We start from the raw sequence: 27285 nt of genomic DNA, 5'->3' as shown, positions 1-27285 counted from the left end.
GCTTATTAAGATATTAAGCACCTATTTTGTTGTCAACACCAAATATAACATTACAAAGGTTACCGACACACTTAGTGGATAGTAAAGAAAGGCGGCCATTGAACCTTTCGAGAAAAGAACGAATACAGAATTGATAATAATGTTTCTCAAAAGAGTTTTCACGTATATTTTGTTTTAACATAAACAGTACCTAACGTTAACGTCGACGCTTCATAAGTTTATAATTTATGTATAAGTATCTATAACTATAGTTCTTATTTGTTTACTTTATGAATAATATTTTATGTCAAGTCAGTCCGTGACTTCACCCAGGGTTTTAGCTGAAAACCTGAGCTAGAACCCGTTTCTGCACCGGGAAGCAACACCCTTGCTCATTTTACTTTACCTTTTTTTTATTATTTGTTTTATTATTAATTTTTTGTGTTGTTTCCGTGTGTGTGTGAAATAAATGTATTTTCTTACTTTTCTTTCTTCTTTCGTTAGAAATTAGATAGGTATATTTTAATTTTGAAATCTAAGTACACCTAATCTTTGATTTCCACAGAAAAAAACTGATCAAATTTCATCTAATAAAAAAAACCTAAGTACCTATTTAGCAAAAAATACGCGCCAATAATTAATTCACCCGTAACGTAAAAAAGTTCCGATTAGCTTTTGCTCTTCAAAACCCAGAAACTCGCTGTGCGCCGCACCTTAAAAGAGGTTGTAAAAAGACAACCGAACTCGTTCGAAGGCATTCGTTTTTTAATCCCGCCGTCACGGGGCTAGAGATTAAAAAAACAACTGTCAAAGTTGTTGTTTTTTACTCTCGGCACAGGAAACGTTTGACAAAGCCGGCACTTCGGAAATTGACGTCTCTGTTCTGAGGTATGAGGCATTCATTTATTTCATTAGGCAAAATTGAACGTCATTGCTTAAGATTTCATTATGCTTATGTAGGTATCTAACACATAACAAAGAAAGTGTATCTATAGGTACAGTGTACAGTCAGTAAAATAGACATATTGTATTGTTGTATAGCCCCCACCGCAAACACTTAGGGCCTTACCACAAAAACTTAGACAGTATTTAACAGATGTTTAGCGCTGTCAAACGCCTACAACATCTGTCAAATTTCGTTTTAAACACTGGTTAAACAGTGTTTAAAGTTTTTTGTGTTAGCACAGTTAGGGCCTTAATTACCATCAAAACTAAACGCTGTCAGATGGCTTTAAACGCCTTATTCATCTGTGAAATTTTGATTTGAACTGTCCGTGAACAAGGTAATTCTTTTTTTAAACAAGGTTTCAGCTTAGCAGTTTTAAGGTCTACTGATGATTCTACAAAAAGTCGGTCGTGTAGGGGCACCCTAATGCTTTAATTAATCAAATACATTAATTATTTCCTGGCGGAAATACCGGATACGATAGGTACCGACAATTTCGACTAGATTAATTAAGTACTTCATTGTTATAATAGTAACCACACTAATGCTTACTATTTTCAACTGCGCACAGCTAAATACTTTGAACATAATATAAACGTATAAATGCGTAAATTCTAATAACAAAATATCTGACATTCCGAAATATCCAATTCCGATTTGATAGCGTATGCCGTTGTAGAAACTACACAGGGTGTTAGTAAAATGTATGATGAAAATCCGATAGGCTAAGTGGACCTGCTTTGTTTTTTTACAGGTGGCCCTAAATGAATGACGAAAAATAAGATATAAAACGTCAGTGTCATATATGTATGACGAAGAATTAAGGTAAACCTTACGGCATCGTACACAACGGACGCATTGCTTTCAGTATTCTTTGTATAGAAATTCACGAAACGACGCTGTTTCATATGCCATATATTTATGACAATTCGTTTGGTCCGATATGTACGATACCAATATAGGTGGACGCTTACCTTAAATGGCTGCCCTTATAAACCTTTTGGTGTTGGCACTTGTTTATGTGGCAACGTTAGCGTTGTATACGAACTAAATTTAAAAGCGGAAATAAAAATACGAACATATTCTTTTACACAGTTACTGTTGTCAACTGTTCTTACCGTGTAAGCTGGTCTGACAGTTTCCTAGATACCCTTTCTAGGTACAGTCAGCTCCATGGTAAATATGCACTTTTGTATGTCAAACTAACAAACCGCCAACGCTTGAATGAATGAATAGAACATTAGTTCATTTGGGTGGTATTGAAATTTTATGTCGAAAATTTTAAAAATACTGGTAATAAAACCGTACTTTTTCAAATACAATTCCTTTAAACCGATAAGATTATGGAAAAACTACAACCACCAAAGACACAATTCCCTTTATTTATTAATGAGCCGTTAATATTTTAATTTGCACCGCATTTATTCCATCTATTACGGCGCCTACTGTACCTTCACATATGAATGTAGCTCTGTATATACATGGGGGTCACTTTCTAAATCGAACGAACGAACGAGAATAAAAATTGTCTTGCCATTGGAACGCTTAATACAACGCGATAGAGACGTAGTTCGCACATCGCTCCGAAGTTTCGGAAAAACAAAACTGCAACGCTAAGCACGACTCTATCCCGTTGAATTAAGCGTGCCGATTGCGTGACAATGCTCGTTCGTTCGTTCGTCGGTTTAGAGAGTGACCCCCCTGTATATACAGGATCGTAATAAAAACGGCATTGTCTGGTAGCATTCACAGTAATGCTTGCAGAGTTTTATACTGTTGGAATGTTGCAATTCGGAATTCCCGTCGATAGAATAGCAGCGGCGAACAGCGGTTAGTTTTAGTTCACTATACAGGGTGTCCATGAAAAAGGATATCTGGCGATTTGTACAATATTTAATGTTTTTTGTGTACGTACAAATAAAGAACACCTTTTGTTATCACTACATAGTATAATAATTATTATAATAATTATATAAAGGGAAAGATTTATATTTTTCCTTTATTCTGGTATTCCAACGGGAGTGCATTTTATCAACAATGTTACCTTTCTTCAACTAAGTATAAATATATGCTCCTCATTTATGTAAGATTCGCATTGTTTATAATAAGTCATAAATGGCTGCTTCTATCTAACGGAGTATTTATTCATATTTTAGGAATTTGTCATGTATTTCAGGTGTATGTAACCTACAAAAACCTATTGTGTAAACCAGCAGCAATCCAAACTTGTGCAAAACACACTTAGGTATATTGTAAAGGCGAAAGTTTGTGAGTAGGTATGCGTGTATGTGTCTGTATGTTTGTTACTTCTTCACGTCAAAACGGCTGAACCGATTTCTATGAAATTTGGCATGGTTTTAGCTGACATATAGGCTATTTATTTATTATCTCAGAATTCCCACACGAAAACCTTTTATCAACCATCTAACCTTTCTTCAACTACAACTACCCGTCATTTGTTCCAGGCTGGACACGCGAGAGGGGGTGACGTCCCACTGGTCGGATCCGGGCACGCTGGGCTCACGAGCGGCCTTCCGGAGCGACACCAAGCCAGCCGTGCTGATACTGACCAAGCTGCGGTGGGTCACTTCTTCTTCTTTAGGAACGAAGGGAGCCTATGACAGCGACATTATTCCTGTAAATAGAAGGCCTAGCACGGGCCTTGCAAGACGCTTACGCCGAGACGTGCCAAACGTTTTGCATCGCGCTCACTCACATCGCGCTACTTCAAGAGCGGAAAACTTTTGTCACTCCTTGACGTGAGCGTGCGTCTTGCGCGCCGTGCTAAGCCTTCTGGTGTTGCAACAGTGGGATGTATATTAAGCCGAATGGGACTGGCTCAGTTTTTTTCCAAGACTTTTGATTGGCCAATCCTTTCCCCATAGTGATAAACTATTGAGTATACCCGAGTCGGCTTTGTTCTATGATGTTCAAAAAACAACGCTGTATAAAGGTAAGCGTCCACCTTTCAACATCGTAACGCAACGGATGCGTCACATTCAGTATTTTTAGTATAGACATTCATACAAGTGCGTCCACTTCGAATGTGACGTTGTTTCTCCATCCATACATTTATAAAAATCCGTTTGGTCCGATGCGTACGATACCGATAGTGCTATGTTTGTTTTGATGGGGAAATATGAATGTTTCTCAGGTATGCTTTTTCAAATTAACTGGTGAAGACCAAGAACAAGCAAGCGTAGCGTGGGACGCCATGTGGACTGCAGATCTGAAACGAATAGCGATTCTAACAAGTAGCTAAGGAGAGACCTTGGGAGAGACCTATGTCCAGCAGTAGACGATCACTGGTTGATGCTGGTGATGGCATATTTCTGCTTGACGATCTTTTCACCAAGGATTCTAGCTGAAAACCAGCGCTATGGTCTACCATAGCATCAAGCTAAGCTAGAACCCTTTTCAAAACCGGGAAAGCAACACTCATGCTCATTTTTAATTACTTTTTCATCTTTATTTAAAGTTTATTTTTGTGCTGTGTGTGTGTATGAAATAATAGGTAGGTATTGTATTTTCTTCTTCTTTTTTCAATTAATCCAAATTTTATATTCGTAATAAGATAAAAGCAAAAGCATAAATAGCACGTATTTCGCTCAAAATTATGTATAAAATACAGAATATTGTTGGGTTTTCGCTTTATTAAATTCTTTGTTTGAAATTATGATAGTGCAAGGAACGCTCAGTTCATTTGGTTTATAATAAAATTACGCAGCAGGGTTTCAAATTTGGACTGAATCCAAACTGTATAAGGTTCTATTTTTCATTTTGTCTCATCTATCTTGTACCCCTGTGGTGAATTCGTGTTATTTTTCTAACAAAGAATAGGTATTAAAATTGGTGTTAGAAAAAAGGCGATTTTATAGTATTGTTATTGGGAATTCGCGGAAAAAAATCTACATACCGTACAACGGGAATATACAAAAAATCCCATGTATTCAATAAAATAGTTATGAAGAAACATTTTCATAGGAATTCTTGACTCCTTTCGGTAAGAATTCGATGTTTGTCCCACTGTAGCCTGAAATCGTATACGATACCTATATATAGGTACTAATATAGGTTGTGCAGTAAATATCGATCGAAAACTATCTAAAAAGATTTTAAACATACCAAAAGTACAGAGGTTTCACTACTTCGAACCTTGGCTTTTTAAATACCTGTGAAATACCTTGCAGTAGAAACCTAAATATCCTCCCAGTCAAAAACTTCAACCAACTAACCCAGTTCATTGAGCAATGCTCAGACATCAATGCAAGACTTCTACTCTAACTCTAGCGTATCGAATGTCAGAGAAAAATCCAATACTTCACTCCTTTGCTAGAAGTAGTGAACGGAACACAATACCTCTGCGCAACGAAACTCACTGATATTTTTCTGTATTCCGCTATGGATTTCGCGAATCTACGTCTTGGATTAATTTAATCTTTAATAACATATTATGTATAGTTTGTTCATTGCTTGTTACTGTCGTACAGTATTCCTCGTCTAAAAATAACACCAGAAATTATTATAATAAAAAATTATAATGAGCCGCCGCATTACAAAACGCCTAGGTGGCGATTTTCAGGTAGACTTTAGATTTTAAGATACACACAACACAAAATATGACTACTTCGCCGCCGGAAGGCCTATCTTTATCTTACGGTAAAGTTGTAGGCTCGATTTTCCGGCTGTGACATCGTAACTCCCAAACTGATAAACTGATTTTGATAAAGTGTTTATTTTGTTTCAGCCCTGAAGACAGCGGCCAGTACCGGTGCCGAGTGGATTTTATTAAGTCTCCAACGAAAAACACCAGACTCAACTTGACTGTTTTGAGTAAGTAACTTTGGTTTATTTCTACCATACATACATTTATTTACAATAATTATGCTAATGACTGTAATCCCTGTAAAGTAAAGGAATAGCGAGCGATCACAACGCACTAGATGTGCGGGTTTCCCCGGGATTTTCTTTCGATACCTTGAGAATCATTTATTTCTCATACGAGGATATAAAACCACGGCTTCTAAAATGACATGACGATGCATCATAGAATAAACTCCAAACCTCTGCCTGTCACTGGTAATGTAATCTTTCGGAAGTTTTTAACAGAAAGCTATAAAAATACACAACGAATACCGAAAAAAATACAAGATAATTTGGCGTATCTAAACCACAACTATAAAAGCGCCAGCTACTTGAAAAAACCTATATACCCGAGCAAAACTAACCCAAAGGCCCACTTACGAAAATTAAACAGACCTTTTTTATACAAAACTCTTTAGCTGATAAGGTTTTCAGCAATTGAAATAATTCGCTTAGACTTTTCAGTAAGTCCTAGGCCATTTAGCCGGCTACCAAGACAATTCCAGGCCATTCTAAACCACTTAAGCCTATCTTGCGCATTTCAATTGATTATACAGGGTGTCTGGTAGTAAAAAGGGGAGTTCCAGTAATAGTCAGTTATACTACTACTCGTAATACCCCTTATCTTTTTGATGTGATGGCCTTATGATCGAGCTTCACCTTAAGTGATTATTGGTATTTCGACCCGGATATGACATGTATTTATTTATATATTCTTAAATTAGGTTCTAAAAACTTATATAAAGGCCTATGCCCAGCACTAAGACAAAAAAACAGCTATTAAAAAAAACCTTAGATAGACAATTAAAAAGGCTTTCTTAAACTTGAACTCTTATTTTTTTTTTTTTTTTTATTTATTAATAGAAACTTATGTCAGCGTTAGCCATAAAAAAAACTCCCTAATAATTTTGCAACACCCTGTATACTGTCCAGTATAATCTAGTCGTAGGTTTAGCCGCGGAAGACTTGCAGAAAAGGAAATAAAATGGGAAAGGTCACGAACAGGCCCGATTGTGGAAGTCAGTGTTTTAGTTTAGTTTAGTTAAGGCGACGCTTGCGTGACCTTATGGTTCTCATGTGAGTTATTTATGAAAGGCTTTAGGGAATTTAATTTGAATGCTTGTAACTTAAGTTCACAGTAGTGTTTAAAGTACTAAACGACATTTGGACTTTTTTGTACAGTTAAGCCTTTTAGTACACAATATACATCATATATCATAATTAACACACACACACACTCACGCCTTGTACTAATGTACTCCCTTGCGGGGTAGGCAGAGGTGCATTGCTGCACCCACTTTTCGCCAGAGTGTTATGTTAGGCCCAATGTAATAGGGGGCGGGCCTATTGTCATTTTACGGGCACATCCAAGACCCGAGAACAAATATCTGTTTTTAAACAAATAACTGCCCCAGCTGGGAATCGAACCCGGGACCTTCGGCTCAGTAGTCAGGGTCACTATCCACTACGCCATTCGGTCGTCATATATCATAATTAATTCGATTAATTATGTGGGTAACGTACGTTTTAAATCTGACCTGTTTTAATTTAAATTTATTTATGAAGTATTTTTGTCACTAAAATAATAAACGTCATTATTGTCACTAAAATAATAAACGTCATTATTCAGTAGTACTTCTGACCTATTTAAACGTAACATCCTGTACACACGGCAACGTCAAATGGTCGGCAGGGCACACTAACGTAGTGTATGTGTGCACACTAACGTTGTCTATGTGTGCATAAACGCAGAAATCGGTTTACACACCAGTAACAAACCACACACACACACACACACAACAGCACAAACGAGTTTGCGCGTAAGCAAACGCCCGTATACCAGCTGTGAGCCTGTGACATAAAAATATCAACCGGTAGTGTTAGTGAAATAGTTATAAAATTGATGTGAAGCAAAATTTCACTGCATGTGTCTATACACTTCGTAGCTCATTGGTAGAATGTTGGACTAATGAAACATAGGTCGTGGGTTCGAGTCCACGGATGGTTATTTTTTTTTTATTTAATTTAATTCAAATTTTGCTATTTGAAACTGACAAATGACAACAAGCTGCATAGCTGTCGACTATTTCTCTTCGCCAAAAATGTATGATTCGTTCTTCATTTGAGTATTAAAACCATTCTACCCTCATACAATATGAATAAACGAAATTTGTTTTTAGTTTTAGTGACAATTCACCTCTGCGTCTGCAAAGTGATTCACTTTGTGTTTGTGATTTGTCAATTTAATTAATAACTCTTCGCAGTCACTCTGGAAAGTCACTTAACCATGTTCAAAAGGCGGAGATAATCGTATTTATATGAACAAAACATTACAATGAGTGAAATCGCAAGACGTTTAACGGTAAGTAACATAGAATTGCAAATATTTTATTTGACTGTTAGAATATTTGTATTTGTATAAGCTAAGTATTTGTTTTTTTGTTTGCAGAGGAGAACTGTTCAATTATGGGTTCACCGATACGCAGATTCGGGACATGTAGACAGTAGTCGTCTATACGGATGCATCACCACGCCAACGAGAAATCGTAGCTGCACATAGCGCTGATCCGTTCTGCAGCACCCGTTCTACGGCCACAACACATAATCTATCCTCTATCCCTACAAACCGTACGGGTTCACTTGCGTGCTGCTGGGTTGCGGTGTCGGAGGCCGGCGAAGAAAATTGCTCAAACCGATCAGCATCGTCGAAACAGAGTGCGTTTTGCGATTGCGACTGACTATTTTAAACTTTGATTGGTGCAACAATGTGGTGATATTTAGTGATGAAAAGTCCTTTAAGTCAGACAAGGATGGACGTAAGATATTATGGCGAAAAAGTGGTGAAAATTATAGTTATTGAGGTTAGCTCAGTAATTTTTATTTTTACATTTGTATAAGATTTTAGTTATTTTGTTAAATACTTATCATTATTTACAATTATGGGTAAGCCAATGTGTTAATGATGTTATTGTTACTGAGGTTAGAATAAGTTACTTATCTTATTTCTAGCTAATTAACATGTTGATTCATATAACTAATGACTTGCCTATTTACTTTAGTTTACTTTACTGTTTTAACAGCCAGTCCATCCTTTTCTGATGTTAATTATGATTTAAAACTGCTAATTGATAATTTTCCTTATTAATATAAACTACAACTATGTTTTAAAACGAAAAACAACAAAAACGTAACATCCTTAATGTTTATGTTACGGCAAGAATAAATTTGGTAATTTTAACACTTAATAACTTGTTTCATTTACTTTCTGTGTTGCTTTTATTCGTATATACTACAATACTATTATTAACCATCTTAAAAAATAAATTAAATCTATAAAAAAAAACAAAAAAGGAATATTGTAAGTTCAGTGGGATTTGAACCACCATTCCGATTAATGTAAGTCTTGTATCATACCAACTGAGCCATTCAATCTATTACAATGCCTTGCAAAATTTTGCTTCATATCATAAAAACAAATGAATGAATGAATCATTGTCACTGGCACAACTACATGCTTACAATATCCGTGTGTGGGTTGCCCAGAACTAAATAATTACGTCGACGTCGCCGACACACACATACACTACCTACGTTAGTGTGCCCTGCCAACCATTTAACGTTGCCGTGTGTACATAACGCGCTGGAACCTTGTCCAAGTGACGCCACTGCGACGTCAATACATGTCGATAATGGTCATTATTGCTTGCAGTTGCAGTAATGCGAGATGTGTATCGGAAAATACATCATTAAAAATATTAAAATGGTGGCCATTATACTTGTGCAGCTTGTAGGTACAGCCACAGCGTATTACAAAAAGGGTCATGTAAACTTTCGGTTTCGATGATGATTCGGGTTTTCATTCTAAACAACTTTAGTTTAAAGACTTTTAGAAATTTGCGAAAAAAATATCTACTTTTCCAATAGTGAAAAGTTACGTGACTACAAAGGTTCTACGGATAAATTGTTTTTTTTCGTGAATTTCCAAAACAGACAGCTATTCAGAATGACAAGGTATACCGCTTTCACAACACCCTGTATATTCTTCAAAAACAAAGCTTCGCCTTAACAGTTTCGTCCCCACACTAAAGAACAGTTGATAGTGATCTAACTATGGTCATAAATCGCGACTGGACGTCGGGAACGCGTTAATGAAACACCCTGTGTGCGTCGAAGCCTTTTTTGCGCTGAAACGTATGTGTTTGGTGTTCTAAGTGATGGCTCTTATTGGATTCTAGAGTGTTTTATTGCGTGAAGGATAAATTCTGCTGTTCTTTTGGCAAATATTTCATCGATAGGTTTTGTTGAGACTATCTACAGGCAGAGGTTTGGAGTTTCCCCCGTTATTCTGTGAGGCCTGTTGTTACTTATTTCGTTTTTGAAGGTGGTTTAAGCTACCTAAAACCAACTTCAACCAATATCATAGTTCCGTTGTAGTTAGGTTAATTAAAACTATTGTAACTGAAGCAAAAAAAAACAAAACAGTGAAAGCAAGTCTTTTATTCCACAGGTAGCTATTATCCAGACACTGTAAAACAGGCTCTTCGTTAGCATATTTTTTTCGCTTAGGACTTGTACACAAAACTGCTGCTTTGCTACGTTGCATTGCAAAAACCTGCGACAGTAATCAAGCATTGCCCTGAAAAACTGTCAAAACAGTAGCAGATTTTTGCGATGCGACGTCGCAACGCAGTTTTATGTACAAGTCCATAGAATTTTTTAGCTATCCAACGTCTTCATGTATTTTTGTATGAAAAATAACCTTTTCTTTCTGCCCACAGTCCCACCAGAGCGCCTCATAGTGCTGAACCACGAGGGCAACGAGGTGCAGGGGGGGGTGTTGGGACCCTACGACGAGGGCACTGACGTCAACCTGACGTGCGTCGCCGTCGGAGGTACGTGGAACACCCTGTATAATATTGTTATTCTTAGTGCTACAACATGAACACCCTGTAGCAGTGGGTTGATGTCAATTTGACGTGTGTTGCCGTTGGAGATACGCCCGGTTTATTAAAACATCCTGTGTTGTAGTCTTCTTAGGTAGATAGGCCAAGTTTAAGATTTCATACATCAACGTTGTTAAAAAGTACCAGGAGACCATAATTTAGGAGGATGTTATAGTTAATATAGAAAGTATACGAAGTAGGAAAGAAGACGATGTCCTCCAGAAGGACTCACGTCAAAATATCTAACATAATACCGGGTGGCCCAAAGAGTGACGTCCAAAGGAAAAAAAAATATTCCTTAGGCCAAGGGGTAGCCAAATCACCCCCATGTATGTTCAGCGATTTTTAGTAGTTTAGGAGTTATGAATGTTTTTACTAATTTTCTAAGAAAATTTACCTCAGTGGATTAATTATTTTTAATTATTCGTTTGGATAACTTTGACTAGCTCGATTGTAAAATAACTAAGTTACATTTACAGCTAGGAAGCTGAAACTTTTATGGTTAAAAAAACAATGTCAAAAGATGCCACAAAAATAAAAAAAATAAAAAAGTTTACATTTGGGGTGATTTGGCTACGCCTTGACCTAAGGAATCAATTTTTTCCTTAGGACGTCAGTCTTTGGGCCACCCTCACTCACAGCAATGATAAAATTCACTTACAAAATGTCGACGATAAGCGATGGCCCCAATTTTATAAATAGCCAAATGAAGAATTTGGTCGAACTATTTACGTATTGGTTATATTCTGATCCGCTGTTAAATGTACTTCAATATTGCCGATGGCATCATTAAGCTAGCCTTTTCCGTTTACGAGTAATTTGGTGCTATTTTCATTGGAACTTTTTCAGTGTACATGATTGACAAAGGAATAAAGAGAGGACATGGCATATCCACGAAAAAAATGCGCTTACCTAAACTTTGGTTTCAATTAAAATGGCGGCTTTTTTCTTGAAAAATGTAAACAAACAAATTGTTTGACAGCTGAAGTACCTTGTGTTTGGATGTCAATCAAAATGGCGACCGGTCGCAATGTTGTAATTTTAGGCAAAGACAAAACTACTGTTGTTCTTTTTTACGTACGATAACACCAATAAGTTAAAAAGAGACGACGATATATTTTTAACTACCGATTTTTATGCCAGGTCCTCTCTTTATTCCTTTGTCATTGGTGTACATAGTTTGGCACGGATTTTTCCCTTGCTGAAATATCCAATTGTTATTCAACTAAGTAGATTACTTTTCGGATATGGTGATTTCGTAAATTTAACATATGCGATGCGACCGCTTTAAAATTAATAATGAAGGCACATAAATGTAATTCTTTGTTTCCTGAAAATGGAAATGTTGATGAAAATGTCCGGTGACCTAAATAAGGGTTGACATTACGACGTCAGTTCACCCGAAAGCTCTTATAATAAAGTCACATTAAAAGTTTTTAAATTAAATTAACAAATTTATTCTTTGCAAAATGTTTTCAATGGCTTTAAATTTGTAATTTAGGTTGTTTCAGTAAAAACATAACTGTTATAGATTGATGAGGCCAACACATATGTTGTAATAGATCTACATAAATACATAATACACCCACGAGCAATGAAAAAGTTACACTTACAAAAAGTCGACACCAAATGAAGCCAATTTATTCAAACATTTTTTTAGATTTAGATTCAGTTTTTATTTGGTAATATTCTGATGCGCTGTTTGATTTTCTTCATTGTTCTTGAGTTTACACTTAGAACCTGAAAAAAATTACAGGAATATACCATATTCCGTGCATAGTTGAATTTGAGTAGTATACCACCAGAGATTTTATTCACAGAGGTGTTCCTGTATTTTTTTATAATACATTTTCACTCCACACACTACGAGTAGGTGTGCCCTTGTTTTTGTGTTCTAGCATTGAATATTATGTTTCAAAGTTTCATAATATTTTATTTTCACAAAACCCCGAGCTGTTTTGAGCAATGTGTGAACGAGTTTTGTTTTGAATGCCTTGAATGTTCGTGTATACTTGTTCGAAAAGTATGAGTGAAAGATTTATCTTATTTATTGCTTTGCAGCCCCAAATGTTACAGTATTACTTAGTACCTATTTGTTTATAAAATTTCGCCGGGTAAGTTGGTATATCGTATTTTCTTCTAAAAACAAAATTTACGGAATTAGTAGGAATATAATTATATTCCGAATGGAATATCTATCCTTCATTACTTTTCCTTTCGGATTATCTTACTACCCCTTTTTTGCAACGATCTCAATATCTCAATCCTTTATTCATTTTGATTTCTACGTCAATACAGTAATAAAACAAGAGGGTTTTCTTCAACAGTAATGGCTTACATCTAAATTACTTTGGATACGTTTTTTCTTATGTATATGTAGTAGTATTCCTGTACGTTTGACGTTTTTGTGCAATATAAAGTGGTAAGTAATTTACGGTACAATGAAATTCAAGTGTCAGTTTTCGAATCAATGTTCCCTGTAAATACACAATACCACTACATATAGAAAAAGGTCTCCAAAGAATCTGTACAGTATAAAATACATTACCTGTATGACACCTGTATTTACCGCTCTCCCCTATTCTATTCTATTCTATTCTCTGTGGGGGTGTAAGTACCTGCACCTGGCTCTCTCGAGTGGAACCTTTGTGCATATCCCCAAGGTCTAAACTGCCTTCCTAAGCTTGGACCATTTCCCACCACGCTGGTCCACTGCGGGTTGGTGGGTTCACATATCTAGATTATGTGCTAAATTTAGATATGCAGGTTTCCTCACGATGTTTGCTCCGCTCTCCCCTATTTCCCAACACCCTGTATAACCCCCCTCTCCTGCGCAGGGCGTCCCACGGCTCGCGTCTCCTGGTGGAAGGCTCACGAGCTGCTCGCCAACTCCGAGGCTCGAGCCACCGTCAGCTTCCGCCTGCAGAGGGCTGACTTCGGAACTGATGTGACTTGTCAGGTTAGCAGCTTAAGCCTTAAGGGGCCACTTGCACCAACATTTTAAATCTAGATTTAGTGTTAAATCTCGATTTAGTGTCAAATTTTATATGGACTGACTTTTTTTAAATCGAGATTTGACAATAAATCTAGATTTAATATGTTTCTGCAAGTGGCCCTAGGGTCGGCGACGAAGATATTCTACAGTGTGTTGCAAAGAGTTGTTTTTACGTGTGTAAAAAGTCACGTGATCAACAAAGTTCCTCTTCTAATACTATGGAAAATGTTAATTTTTTTTCGTGAATTTTGACTGTAAGTAAGCATTTCCGGGCTTACATATAACATTCTGCACACGTAGATTTCGGCTTTGAGTACCCTTTTTGCAAAACCCTGTATAATGCTATTTATCACCTAAAACCACAGTGATTGATATCGATGATAAATAAAATCACAAAATTTTCAAAGAACCACGCACATAAAGTTAACCGAATGCACTTACACACAACAAGTACAATATCGTCATAATTAGCAAAGTTATCGGTAAACATACTGCCTCTAGAATAACGCCGGCGGGAGTAATAATCAATTTACGAAGTCGGTTAAAACGAAGCAGCCACCGGAAATGACGACCTTACTGCATCCCGTTATACCAGTTACAGTTTGTAAGCAAAAAAGTAAAAAGGCGTTCCAAAAAAACAAAATGCACAAATATTCCACCAAATTCAACAAAACCTCCGCGCACTGGCCAACAACACAACTCAAAAAGAAGTCATTGCATAATTTAAAAAAGGAACTGAATGCATTTACTTTATTAATGTACACAACGGGGAAACACACTGTGAAGAGTTGGAGGTAAACTGCCAGCAGTACGATATCTAATAAAGTAACATTAGTCTGTATATTAACATTAATTTCTTCGCTGTTATAGCGCTGAACCATGTCTATTTGCATTGAATTGCGAGTGTGAGTGATTCATTTTCTATTTCATAGTTTGTTAAACAATATTGCAGCTAAATAAGTTATTTAAAATAACAATTTTTCCTTTTCGTTTGAATTGTATATACCTCTACGCCTCGTACACGAGAAATAAGTATAAACGTCAGAAGGTGGTGGTAGTTAGTTTTTAGGATATATAAAGTTAGTCCGTCGTTATAGAATAGTCGTTGAGACGCATATGGCTGCGACCAATGATGATTATGATATTATGGTAAAATTTACCGACTGAAATGATAATGTGGCGAAGATGTTGTGGGCAGTTTGAGTACTGTTCCACTTCCACTCTCGGTGGAAAAACAAAAATAGCAGGAAGTTATTGTTCCAGTAGCAATAACACAAGTGAATGTAAATAAAACGTGTTTACTCGCCGAGCGAAAGTTATTTAACTTCATAATTTATCAGTGTTTGTACAGTATTTAAAGTATTTAAGTTGATAGCAACTTGAGCTTTTTTGTATAACTTACTAACAAGCCTTTTCCACTGAATTTGATCGTGTGTGTGACTAAGATTCGCTTTTTTGTTATCAATACCATGCCTGACTAATGTTTTTTTTATGTTTTCAATAGTCACTTCGGTATGAAAAGGTTTTTGATGCTTAAAACTTAATTATTGATAATATGCAAAATACAAACCCTACTGGTTCCCTATTGCAAACATGCTATGACAACGATTTTTGGAATTACATTGTATTGAACTTGTCACTGATTACTTCGTAAATGTTAATTCGTTTTGACTTCACAATGTAGCCTGTAAATACAAAAATTCACAAAAAAAACTCATTTTTGCCAAAGAGAATAAAAAATTTAGAACACAGATAGAAACTATAACACTATTTTTTTTCCGCAGGCTGTGACAGACCCCTCCATCGCTCCGATGTCGGAAACCCTGTCCATTGATGTTAATTGTAAGTAAATTACACTTTATATTTAGATGTACAATAAGAACCACGTTGACCCTTGCGCAAAAGGCACTTTTTGTACTACCACCGCACTGGAATATGTATTTGCGTATTTGCAAAAAAAATCATTGCTATATTTCCCAAAAAAGCCACTTGTAGGCAAATTCGGCAATAATTTTGGCGAATATACCTACTGACCGCACATGGCAGTTATGGCTAATACGAATAGCCAAGTGTGGTACCGGCATTATGTAGGTTCCGTCGGAGGTGCGGGGTGAGGCGCGGGCGGAATGTGTCAAATCCGCGCGACGCCATTGGTCCGCGCTATGCTGCTCGGCCGATATTGGTCTATTGGGGCACGGACGCGCTCCTCTCTTTAAAAGAGGGGTGTTATAAGTTTAACGTGACTGTGTATCTGCGTGTCTATGTATCTGTATGTGGTAGCGTAGCTCGCGTGGTTTTGTTTTTTTATGGTCGTAGGTAATGTTACCCCGAGGGTTATTAGCCATATCTTATCAAAATCGGCTTGGCCCTTCAAAAGTTATGCGACTTTTAGTGTTGAATATTGAGATTTTTTTTAGTTGGTTAGCTTATAGAGAATAACCTAGCTAGCTAGTTAGGGTTTTGAGTAATATAATTAGTTTATTGGCTCAGTGGATTTTGAAACTTTCAGCAGCTAATAAAGTGTTGCAGTCAGCATTCATTCGCCAACTTTATGAACTAACTATCGGGAGAGGTACGCCTGGTGTGGTTAGTTCCAACTTTATTATAAAGCTTTGTATATAAAATTGTATAAAGCTTTTAGGTTTAGATACAATTGGGAGAGATATATATGACTATAGTTGTTATAATTATATTCTATTATTTGTGGTCTGCGGGGCTGTTGGTGCCTGCAGCTGGCTATTTCGAATGGAACCTCCCCTTAAGGTCTCAACTTCGTTTCTAAGCTCTCACTGTGTTTACCTCAAAAGCAGAGTTTAAAAATAAAATCATTTAGGTACTCTTCAGGATAGTTTTATTTTGTAGAAATGATGAGCTATGTCTTGTTTGAAAATTCGCCTGTCTATAACATGATAGGAAATACTCCTACAAAATAAATGCACTAAGCTTATTAAATAGGCAGGAAAAACAAAGCGAACTAAAAATCATTACACCTTTTTAAAAAAACAAAAAGCCGCGACCCGCTTATATCAAGTCCTAACTGATAATAATAAGGAATGATCATTTGATAATAATTTCATCCGATCACCTGTTTCAATACCAAAAAGTAATAAAATTATCATGTTTAATTAGGCATAATAACATATTTTTTATGGTTATATAACGGTCCCCAGCTTGTTATATGGCTTATTTGGACAAAATGTTTTCTTAGTACAATCTGTAACTAATTTTCATTCTATTAAACTACATTATTAAATGATGAACAATCATTTATTTTCTTTAAATAATATATTTAAAGTAATAATTAACTTATCAGGACATAACTTTACTAAATAATCGAACTGATCAGTGATCAACACATCAAAACACCAAGACCCAAATCACATCACACATTTCCCAGTTGATAATTTTTTACCGCCACCCCAAAAAAACGGCGTTTGATTACGAACAAAACGATTGTTCTAACCAGAACACAAAAGGTTTTGAACCCTTTATTTTAAACCACTTAAGAACAATTATTTTTTGTTTCCCCACACTTTTCGCTCATATCTGAATGAATTGTATAGGGGCCGGTTTTTTTTGTTTGCATTAAAATCACACGTTTGGTATTAATTCATTTGTGTGAATTGTTTTTTTTTCAGATTTTCTATTTCGTTTGCACCCGTGCTGATTATTTTAGCGTTTTAATTCGATTATCAATTCTAATTGGACCGAAAATTTGGGATGTTTTATGTTTGATTGATGGAGATTTGCACCAAACATTTCAACGAAATGAAACTTTGACCGGACTGAGCAGGATAGCAGCAATGGGTTTAGTTTAAATGTCTGGTACAAGACACCTAATTAGGTACTAATGGTATAAACTTCAGTACATTGTATTGTACTCATTCAAAAAACGGCGATACGGCTCGCGACCTTTCACGTGAGTACAAATGTACTGAGAAAAGTGGGTGACTCGCTTGCGAGTCACCTCTGACACCCCTTCGGGGATTACAGTCGTGAGCATATGTAATGGTAACGTACTATTGCATTGTAACTCGAAATTGATCAACCGCTTTGACTGTAGTTTTTTGAGAGTTTTCTCACTTATGTATGTTATGAATTTATGTAGTTTAAAATAAATACATTGCCCACAAAAGTTGGACCTCCCAACTTTTTGATCATATTTCATATTCCGCTAACCAGTTTACAGTTTGTTAGTGCACATATACCTATATGTATTTTTATAGTTCCAACTTTTCAAATTTGCACCGCAGTTTTGGCCGACAACTTTTTATTACTTGTGTTTTTAGCCTACGGTTTATTGCACAATTTTGTGTTTTTGACCCCCGAAGGAAAATGGAGGTGTTATAAGTTGTAACGTGTCTGTGTATATCTGTGTTAATCTGTCACTGAACTACTAGGTGTGCCCAATATTCTCATATTTCCAGTAGGTTTGGCCCCTACGATATAAGTACTAGCATGACACTGCCAATTACTGGGTGTCACAATGCACTTCTGTCTTCCCTGCGGGTACTTTAATCCTAACTAATCCTAACTAATATTATAAATGCGAAAGTAACTGTGTCTGTCTGTCTGTTTGTCTGTTACTCTTTCACGCCAAAACTACTGAACGGATTTGAATGAAATTTGGTATACATATGGTATAGACCCTGGGAAAGAACATAGGCTACTTTTTATTTTATCCCGTAATTCCCACGGGAAAACTTTTTAAGGCGAAGCGAAGCTCGCGGGCACAGCTAGATTAATATATTTTAGTGATGTAAATACTTAATGTTTGCACTCACGTTTCATTTATTCTATTCAACGATATTTTAATATAAAAATATTCTACTCCCATTAAATTATTTATGCGTCTAGGATCTCAAGAAATACGATTCAATATTATTTTTAATATAAAATTAATATAAATACATGTAAGAAAACATAAAATCCCATATGAAAGCTCTTAATAATAATACGTTTAGGAACATGCAATCAAAAAAAGGTTTGTATGAAAATCAGCTTATGGCGAAACCTTTGTATTGTATACGGAAAAGATAATTTTCTAATTACAGAACAGTATGTTACAAGACAAAGGACGTAATTTTCTTTGAAATACAATACAATCACATTAAACAAGCCAACAAAAGGATTTGGCATGCTTGAATTAGGTATATTATAATTTCCGAAGGATTAACATTAAATTGCAAGTTTAGTTAGATGTTGAGTTTCCTTAACCTTTCTAATTTAGTAATGTAAATAATTAGCTTTTGTTTTTCAAGATCTTTTTTTTTTAAATTATATTGATGTCGGTGACAAACTACACAAACCCTAGTCTATGGTTTGTCACCGTGGTGAAAGGATTAAGATTAGTCAGTCGCTGACACACACACACACACACACTCACGCCTTGTACTAATGTACTCCCTGGCGGGGTAGGCAGAGATGCATTGCTGCACCCACTTTTCGCCAGAGTGTTATGTTAGTCCCAATGTAATAGGGGGCGGGCCTATTGCCATTTTACGGGCACATCCAAGACCTGCGAACAAATATCTGTGTTTAAACAAATATCTGCCCCAGCCGGGAATCGAACCCGGGACCTTCGGCTCAGTAGTCGGGTCACTAACCACTACGCCATTCGGTCGTCGTCGTAGTTAGTCACTGACTGCCCAGTGTATGCCGGACGATTTATAAGATTATCAATATGAAATTTCTTAGTGTACGTATAGCAAGTTTTTTTTTGCAGAGGTCCCATAAAAATCAATATCAGAAATGACTCTCACCGTTATGACTGTTTGACGTAGGTATTTGAAGGCACAACACTATTAATTTAACAAATTTTTGTCAATTTTTTTTTATATACAAGTAGTGCTATGGTATACATGCGGTTTTATTTTTTTCATAAAAGAAAATGAAAGCGGAATACGTCTGTTATCTTAAAAGATATCCTTCCTTACCTAAGGGAGACTTATTTTGTGGACTTGGAATTGTCAAATTAAGTTGATCCTGGCAATAAACTTCAATGCAAGGTTTTTTATGTTTATTTGACCCAGGGGAGACTTGCAGTTTAGTATTAAGGTTGAATTTTATCAGTGTTTATAACTCGTCGGGTCAATTTACTTTGATTTTCTTACTGATGATTATGTACCTACTTGTTATAATCAGCATCTTTCATTATGGGACCAACTATATCCATACAATACAATTTTATGTGGTGACCCGATTATGAATGTGTATTTATTGCGTTACATTTTAACCACCCGTGTCTTACTACAAAATTACCTAATAATAAGACAAAAAAACAAATGCCAACCATTTCCGGACGAAGTAGCGCCATCTGTTAGCGGAGGCTGTCATTATTCTGCGTCGCGGCGGCATTTTTGAACTGACACAATACATCTGGGTCTGTCAATTAGGGATTCACAGATTAGCATCGGCCAAGTAATGTATGGCGAGAGATCATATCGAATGAACAGGTTTCGATGAAATTCGTTGAAGTGAATTGCTTGTTTTCGTAGATCGAGCGATTCGCGGAAGTTGTTGGTACATACGTGCTGTGGACAAGCGAAGAATTCGATTTTGGGGAGTTGCTTTAAGCTGTAAGACTGCCTTTTAGCGCTGTTTCTAATTCTCTTTCTTTCAAATGTAGGTAGGTAAGTACTAGCAAGCAATAAGAAGGTTCCAGTGATATAGTACCTAATTTAAGAGCACTGTATATATTATTAAGAAATATTATAAATAAATGAACAATAAACAAAAAAAAAAAATTACTCCTAAACGGAAGAGGGTAGCTTAATAAAGACGCTTCAATATAGACCAGGTACATTTAACAGCGCATCAGAATGTTACCAACTAAAAACGTAAATATTGTAACGGCACGAATTATATCTGCCTGAATAGACCTTTAACTATCTCCTCTCTCCCTATCTGTGGTATTCGCAACACCCTGTATATAAAAGTGATCATGTTGATGACACACTCGTCGCTCACGACGCGGTAATGACGTGTCGTGTGCCGGCACGATACGATAATGATCTGTGTTGCCAGCGGCGAGAGAAATTATAACCTAGAAGTGTAAACCTGTACCTCCCGTATGTGCCAGCCATGGTAGAAAATGCTTTTAGCATTAAGTCCACCTATTGTACACTAATATTTCATATTTGTGCAAAAAAGTATCAAATAAAATAAACATTAAAAAAAGTACTACGGTTTCCACAACATGCCAGATTTTTACATAAAGTTAATATGTAGGTATTTCATAGAATTTCGCAAAAAGCTAATGAATAACCCTGAATACTAAATACCTACATAATTTTCCGTTTTCACTTATTTGTCTGGCTTCACACGTGGAAATAGTACGCCAAAGTACCTACCAATATAATTAAAAAAAAAGAAATTTTCATAAAATATAAAACATATTTATGTAGACAATAGCTGGTAGAGTACCTAGACTTCAGATGATGAGTGCAGTTAAAAGCCTATAATTATATGCATATATATTAATTATGTACCGTGTATCAAACATGACTTTAACTAGATATTTAGTTATATGTTATACACAGGATTGTTTAATGCCTAATTTAATTATTTTTTTCAATACAAAAACTTTTTTTGTACTGGCAATACTATGTTTACCACTCGGGAGGTAACGGAGAATAAAATATGCGTGCGAATATTGCGTCAATATTTTCAAGTATCGCTAGTTAAAAAAAAAACATTGGGAAATAAAATTTTAGAGTCTGCACCACGACACGACTGAAGTCTTTTGGAAAAAAAAAAAAAAAAAACACGCACTCACGCCTAGTACTAATGTACTCCCTTGCGGGGTAGGCAGAGGTGCATTGCTGCACCCACTTTTCGCCAGAGTGTTATGTTAGTCCCAATGTAATAGGGGGCGGGCCTATTGCCATTTTACGGGCACATCCAAGACCCGAGAACAAATATCTGTGTTTAAACAAATATCTGTCCCAGCCGGGAATCGAACCCGGGACCATCGGCTCAGTAGTCAGGGTCACTAACCACTACGCCATTGGGTCGTCTTTTGGAAAAATCGGGAACTAATCTGCATATCAACTATATCAAGTTCTATGAGTATACCCAAAAAGTATACTGTAGGTATAGTTTTTCAGTTATGTTCATGTTCATACTTAATTTTTTTATTTTAAATTTGAAATAAAATAAAATTTCACTGTGTGCACCTTTGTTACTATGTTGTTAATGAAGGAAAATTTGTAATTGGCCTTACTATAATTTATAACAATGTAATAGATAAAAACAAAAAAAAAACATGTAATAGATAATAAGTTTTTTTTACGCTGTAAATTTTCTTAATAAATAAATAAAGAGTACTTAAATAATACTACGGTGAAATCGTAATTCGTCTGTTGGTAAATTTTATTCCAATGTTATTTTATTTCAATAACAGTAAAACCACTTTATAAACAAAATCAATTACTTACCAACTAGTTTTTGCGATCCTAAAATGTTTCCCAGTACAAATATAATATTCTCTAATCTTGTTTCCAGGAAACATGTCATATCAAATATTACAAAGTTTTCACATATTACTATTATATATTTTATATAAGTATTTCTGTTTTTTATAAGCACCGGGAGTTTAATCCCATATGATAATGATAATGATAATTTATTTCGCTAATGAAGGGCAACCTACCTTTGTCCCTGAAGCGTAAACTCATTGACATGTGTATCCTGCCTGTCCTAACCTACGGTGCTCAAACATGGTCACTGACTGAGTCTCAAAAGTCCAAACTCAAGGTTTGTCAGAGAGCGATGGAGCGCAGTATTTTGGGAGTAAAGCGAACAGATCGCATTCGCAACACCGACCTGCGCTCCAAAACTCAAATAGCTGACGTGGGTGCCAAGACTGCTAAACTGAAGTGGGACTGGGCGGGGCACGTCTGCCGTATGCAGCCGGAGAGGTGGGCAAAAAATGCCACCAAATGGATACCCAACAACGGCCGCCGACGCAGAGGCAGACCAAGAAAGAGATGGCGGGATGACTTGGACAATTTTAACACGGAATGGTGTGAGCAGGCCCAAGAAAGGGATAAGTGGAATGTTCAGGGAGAGACCTTTGCCCAGCAGTGGGACAATAGAGGATAAGAAAAAAAAAAAAAAATTATTTCCATTCATATCATTATCATTGTATTATATTCTACTGGGTGCTGCAAATTACTAAACCGAAAGGGGGAATAATTTGTTCTCCATAGTAAAAAAGTCACGTGACCAACAAAGTTTCTATGGAAAAGGATATATCTTTTTCGTGAATTTTCAAAACTCCTAGAACAAAAGTTGTACTGAATGACCCCCCGAGTCATCCCCTTTCGCTTTAGTATATCCTTTTTGCAAAATCCTGTATAATAATATACTTATACTTATCCATTTTAGTTAAAGACTTATTTTTATGATTCTTTGTTTGGCCCTCTGCTCACACCTCTATAGCCGTATCAGTCCTCCATCCCATAAGATAAAGAGGCGTAAACAAAAAAAACTCTATTCAATTAATATAAAAAATAAATCAATTTTGGTATTCCGACATGCTCATAGTATCTGATTGATGAGTTTTTGATGTCTTATGCAAATTAGTTGAGGTTTAAAGTTTTTTTTTCTTATATTTTTTTCACCTTAATGGAGCCTTTGTGGTAGCCGTTGAATTTTTGATAGTTAAAATTAGTTTCTTTGTATTTCCTCACAATCTATGTTAATATATTATGTTATTTTATTTTATGGCATAGGTTGGTTTTACTTTAATTCCCCGAATCTCTTATTTGCGTCTAAACTCACGTTTTTGCTAAGTACCTACGTGATTCGGTAAATACTTGCAACAAACTTTTATGAAAATCCAGTGTCTTCACAAGTTGTGAAACCATCTGCTCAGTTGGAAAGTTATGAAAAAACAGCTGATACTTTTACTTATACTAACAGGGGCAAATGTTGAGAACATCAAATCTGCATTTTAAGGACCTTTTTCGTTGATATTTTTGCTGCTTTTTTGTATGAAATACATATTATAATGTACTCAATGTCTAGTGTTTTCCATTATGGTATAATCTCCATGTTTATTATATGTTTTAGATATAAAAAAAATCCTTTACTAAAACCCCCAAACAGCTTCCCAAAACCACCATATACGAAAATACTTGCTTCCCAAAATATCCAGGTATCAAAATAACCCTTTCAGCGGCCGCTACACGGGTTCGTTATCGACGTCGATAAACTCGTTTACTGCTCGTTCCACCAATTACAGCGCCGTTTATATAGCTAATCGCATTATAGTGACGATTATCTACGTCGATAACGAACCCGTGTAGCGGCACCAAAATGGGACTTTTTGAAAACTGATAGCCTCGACAGTAAATCCTTTCTTCACCCCACAAACAGAGCTGAACTTCTACCATTTGTCCTCAGTGCGACCCCTCTGGGTGCGTCTGCAGGGAGGCAAGCGCCCCCTGGTGGCGGGGCAGAGCACCGAGCTGGTCTGCCAGGCCGTGGGCGCGCGGCCCAAGCCCTCCATCTCGTGGTGGAAGGGGGGAACCAGGCTGAAGACTGCGAGGGAGACGGTGAGTACCTACCTACTTGGCGCTTGAAAAAGTGCGTGAAGAATAGGTCTGTTATAATGTTCATCACAATACTGCCTTTACCTGCTCAGCCAACTCACAGTAAGGGAATGGAGATGAATAGGGCAGCAGTATCGAAATAGTTGGCGTTAACCCAAAAGAGACTTGTACCCGATAGTGATCATCATGATAACTGCTATTACGGGTTACCTCATGCAGTCACTACCCACTACCTGTCTGAGGTAGTAAGGTTTACCTGTCTGCTAACAGGCACTCCTCTTAACGCTTGCACATTCAATCTATTCACGGTCTCCACTTCTTCTGTCCCAGAAATTTTCATTACTGTACAAATAACTCAGTTTAGGAGAGCCGCTGTTCCAACCACGACTCTATCTCCTCCTATCAACCATATCGCTTCCATCACTACTTTCCTTCGTTCATCATCTATCTCTTTCCCCCACCAGACATCAGTGGACGGCAACGTGACCAACAGCGTCCTCTCTTTTACTCCTGGAGTGGAGGACGCGGGTCGCGTGCTGTCGTGCCGCGCCGTGCAGCCCGCGCTCCAGGACTCTACGCATGAGGATGGCTGGAAGATGGAGATACAACGTGAGTGATTCAGGAGTTTATCCTAATGTGTCTATAGCTGGATCTATAGCAGACGATTCCTGCAATTTTATCGATTTTAGCTGGATTCAGAAGGTAGACGCGATTAGATAGCGCACGGCATGGAGCGCTTAGATACAAACGCTTCTTACCGCGATAAAATCGATCAGATGCATCTGGTTAGGATCTGTCTAATGAGGCTCTTGATGTTGAAGTGTAAAGGGTATATGGGAAATTTTGCCATACGGTGGCTTTAGAAGACGGGTGTTTTGGTACTATTACAGCAAGATCCGGTAGGTTCTGTAGGATATAGCTGTTGGAAAAGGGCAGGTAAGTGACCAACAGCGTGCTCTCCTTCACCCCTGCAGTGGAGGATGCAGGCCGCGTGCTGTCGTGCCGCGCCGTGCAGCCCGCGCTCCAGGACTCTACACATGAAGATGAGATGAGATACAACGTGAGTTCATCGATCTATAGTGGGATCGACAGCAGATTATCCATCAGACCTGACCCGTTTAGATACAAACGCTTCTTACCGTGATCAAATTGGTCAGATCGCGTGGATCCTCTGGTAAGGATCTGGCTATAATGAGGCTCATGATGTTATAGGAAAAGGAAGAAACCTTCCATTTTGGCATACGGTAGTTTTGGGAGACGGGTGTTCAGAACGTTCTAAAATTAGTTGTAGAAGGTAGCTGTGAAAGATAATAGAGCTGGTCAAGTCGATACGTCACTCTTAGAGACTCCCTACGTAGCTGTTGGAATAGGGCAGGTGTGTGACCAACAGCGTGCTCTCCTTCACCCCTGGAGTGGAGGACGCGGGTCGCGTGCTGTCGTGCCGCGCCGTGCAGCCTGCGCTCCAGGACTCTGGATGGCTGGAATACAACGTGAGTGATTTAGGAGTTTACCCTAATTGGTCTATAGCTGGTATACAGCACGCGATCGAAGCTATCGCGAGTATCGCGACGCGATATGGAGTGTTCGCATATAAAATTTTCTTGCCTCGCTCGTTCAGGTCACTTAGATCGTCTGGTGAGGATCTAGCAAATTTTTCATTTTCATTATGTTGAAGCTTGAAGGGATCATGAGAAAAGGAAGTAACCTGGCATTTTGGCATACCGTTACTCCATACATTTATGTCAATGCGCTTGATGTGATACGTATAATAGGTGGACGCTTACTTTTAATGGTCACAGCACATATTATTATAAGCGTGATGTAAACGGATCGCCTTTCTTTTCTTCTCGCGAACGCCTGGTTGACAGAAGAAAAGAAATGCGATCCGTTTACGTTAAACTTATATGTACCGTGACCTTAATACACAAACTCCTTTGACCAAAAACCATCACAGATTTAAACTAATACTCTGCCTCTCTTCTCCAGATTTCCCAATAGTCCACCTACAGCTGGGTGCCAACCTCGACGCGGGGAAGGTGGTTGAAGGTTCCGACGTGTACCTGGACTGCCGCGTTAGAGCCAACCCGTGGCATACGCATGTGTACTTCACTCATAATGTGAGTCTTAGATTAACAATGTTCGAACCAGATGGAGTGAACCTGAACTGCAGGGACGCATGTGTACCTACTTCATACATAACGTGAGTCTTAGATTAACAATGTGCTAACCAGGTGGAGTGTAGGACTGGAGAGTCCGAGCCAACCCGTGGCACATGCACGTCTACTTCACACACAATGTGAGTCTACGATTAACGATATGCGAACCAGATGGAGTGTCATATACAAAAACATACACCGTCGCGACAAGAACCGGTTACGCGCTCGAGCCAAAGTTGTTTACAAGATAGTTTAATTAACAAATTAGACTGGACCATCATTAAAATTCGTGCTTTATATATAAACTACTCGTGTTAACATAATAATAACATGAAGTGCAATCGATGTGATGAAGTAGTTGGTGATTGTGCTGTGTGCTCCATATGTCGTGGGTCTTTCCACTTCCATTGTGGTGGTATTCAAGAAGTAGGCTATAAACGTCTCGGAGAACGTAAGTCTCAGTGGAGGTGCCAGACCTGCCGTGAAGGATCCACCTCGTCAGCAATTGATCCCGTAAATAAAGTGAGTCCGTTACCAGCGGCCGCGCCGCCGGCCGGTCTACCCTCGCCGGACAATACAAATGTTTCGGCTCGAGGTGATGGCGAAGGCGATGTGGTTTCCACCAATGTTTGCCTCTCGCGTATTCTTCAACAGCTGGCTGCCATGGATAAGAAGTTGTGTCGGCTCGATGAACTGAATTCTAATGTCAACACCGTCCGCTCAGACATACTGGAACTTCAAACATCCCTCAACTTTCACACGGCCAAATTCGAGGAGTTTACGAAGAAGGTGACGAAACTTGAATCAAAAGTGGCTCAGGTCTCCAAAGATTCGGAAGTGCAGC

At 37.5% G+C, this 27285-nt stretch overlaps 1 protein-coding gene across 1 annotated transcript in view; it reads left to right on the top strand.

The window, feature by feature from the left end:
• The window catches only part of LOC105396595 (hemicentin-2), a 302939-nt gene that overhangs the window by 258251 nt on the left and 17403 nt on the right, over nucleotides 1-27285 (top strand). Inside the window, exons 4-11 of the mRNA XM_048632320.1 lie at nucleotides 3391-3504; nucleotides 5673-5758; nucleotides 10567-10680; nucleotides 13569-13690; nucleotides 15511-15568; nucleotides 24137-24288; nucleotides 24750-24894; nucleotides 26272-26402. Of these exons, the coding sequence (XP_048488277.1) occupies nucleotides 3391-3504; nucleotides 5673-5758; nucleotides 10567-10680; nucleotides 13569-13690; nucleotides 15511-15568; nucleotides 24137-24288; nucleotides 24750-24894; nucleotides 26272-26402 (922 nt within the window). The remainder of the gene's footprint in view (nucleotides 1-3390; nucleotides 3505-5672; nucleotides 5759-10566; nucleotides 10681-13568; nucleotides 13691-15510; nucleotides 15569-24136; nucleotides 24289-24749; nucleotides 24895-26271; nucleotides 26403-27285) is intronic.

Source organism: Plutella xylostella, chromosome 31, assembly GCF_932276165.1.
Source record: "Plutella xylostella chromosome 31, ilPluXylo3.1, whole genome shotgun sequence".
Taxonomy (NCBI): domain Eukaryota; kingdom Metazoa; phylum Arthropoda; class Insecta; order Lepidoptera; family Plutellidae; genus Plutella; species Plutella xylostella.
The sequence above is the reverse complement of the archived record's forward strand: the minus strand, read 5'-3'. Positions and strand labels throughout refer to the sequence as shown.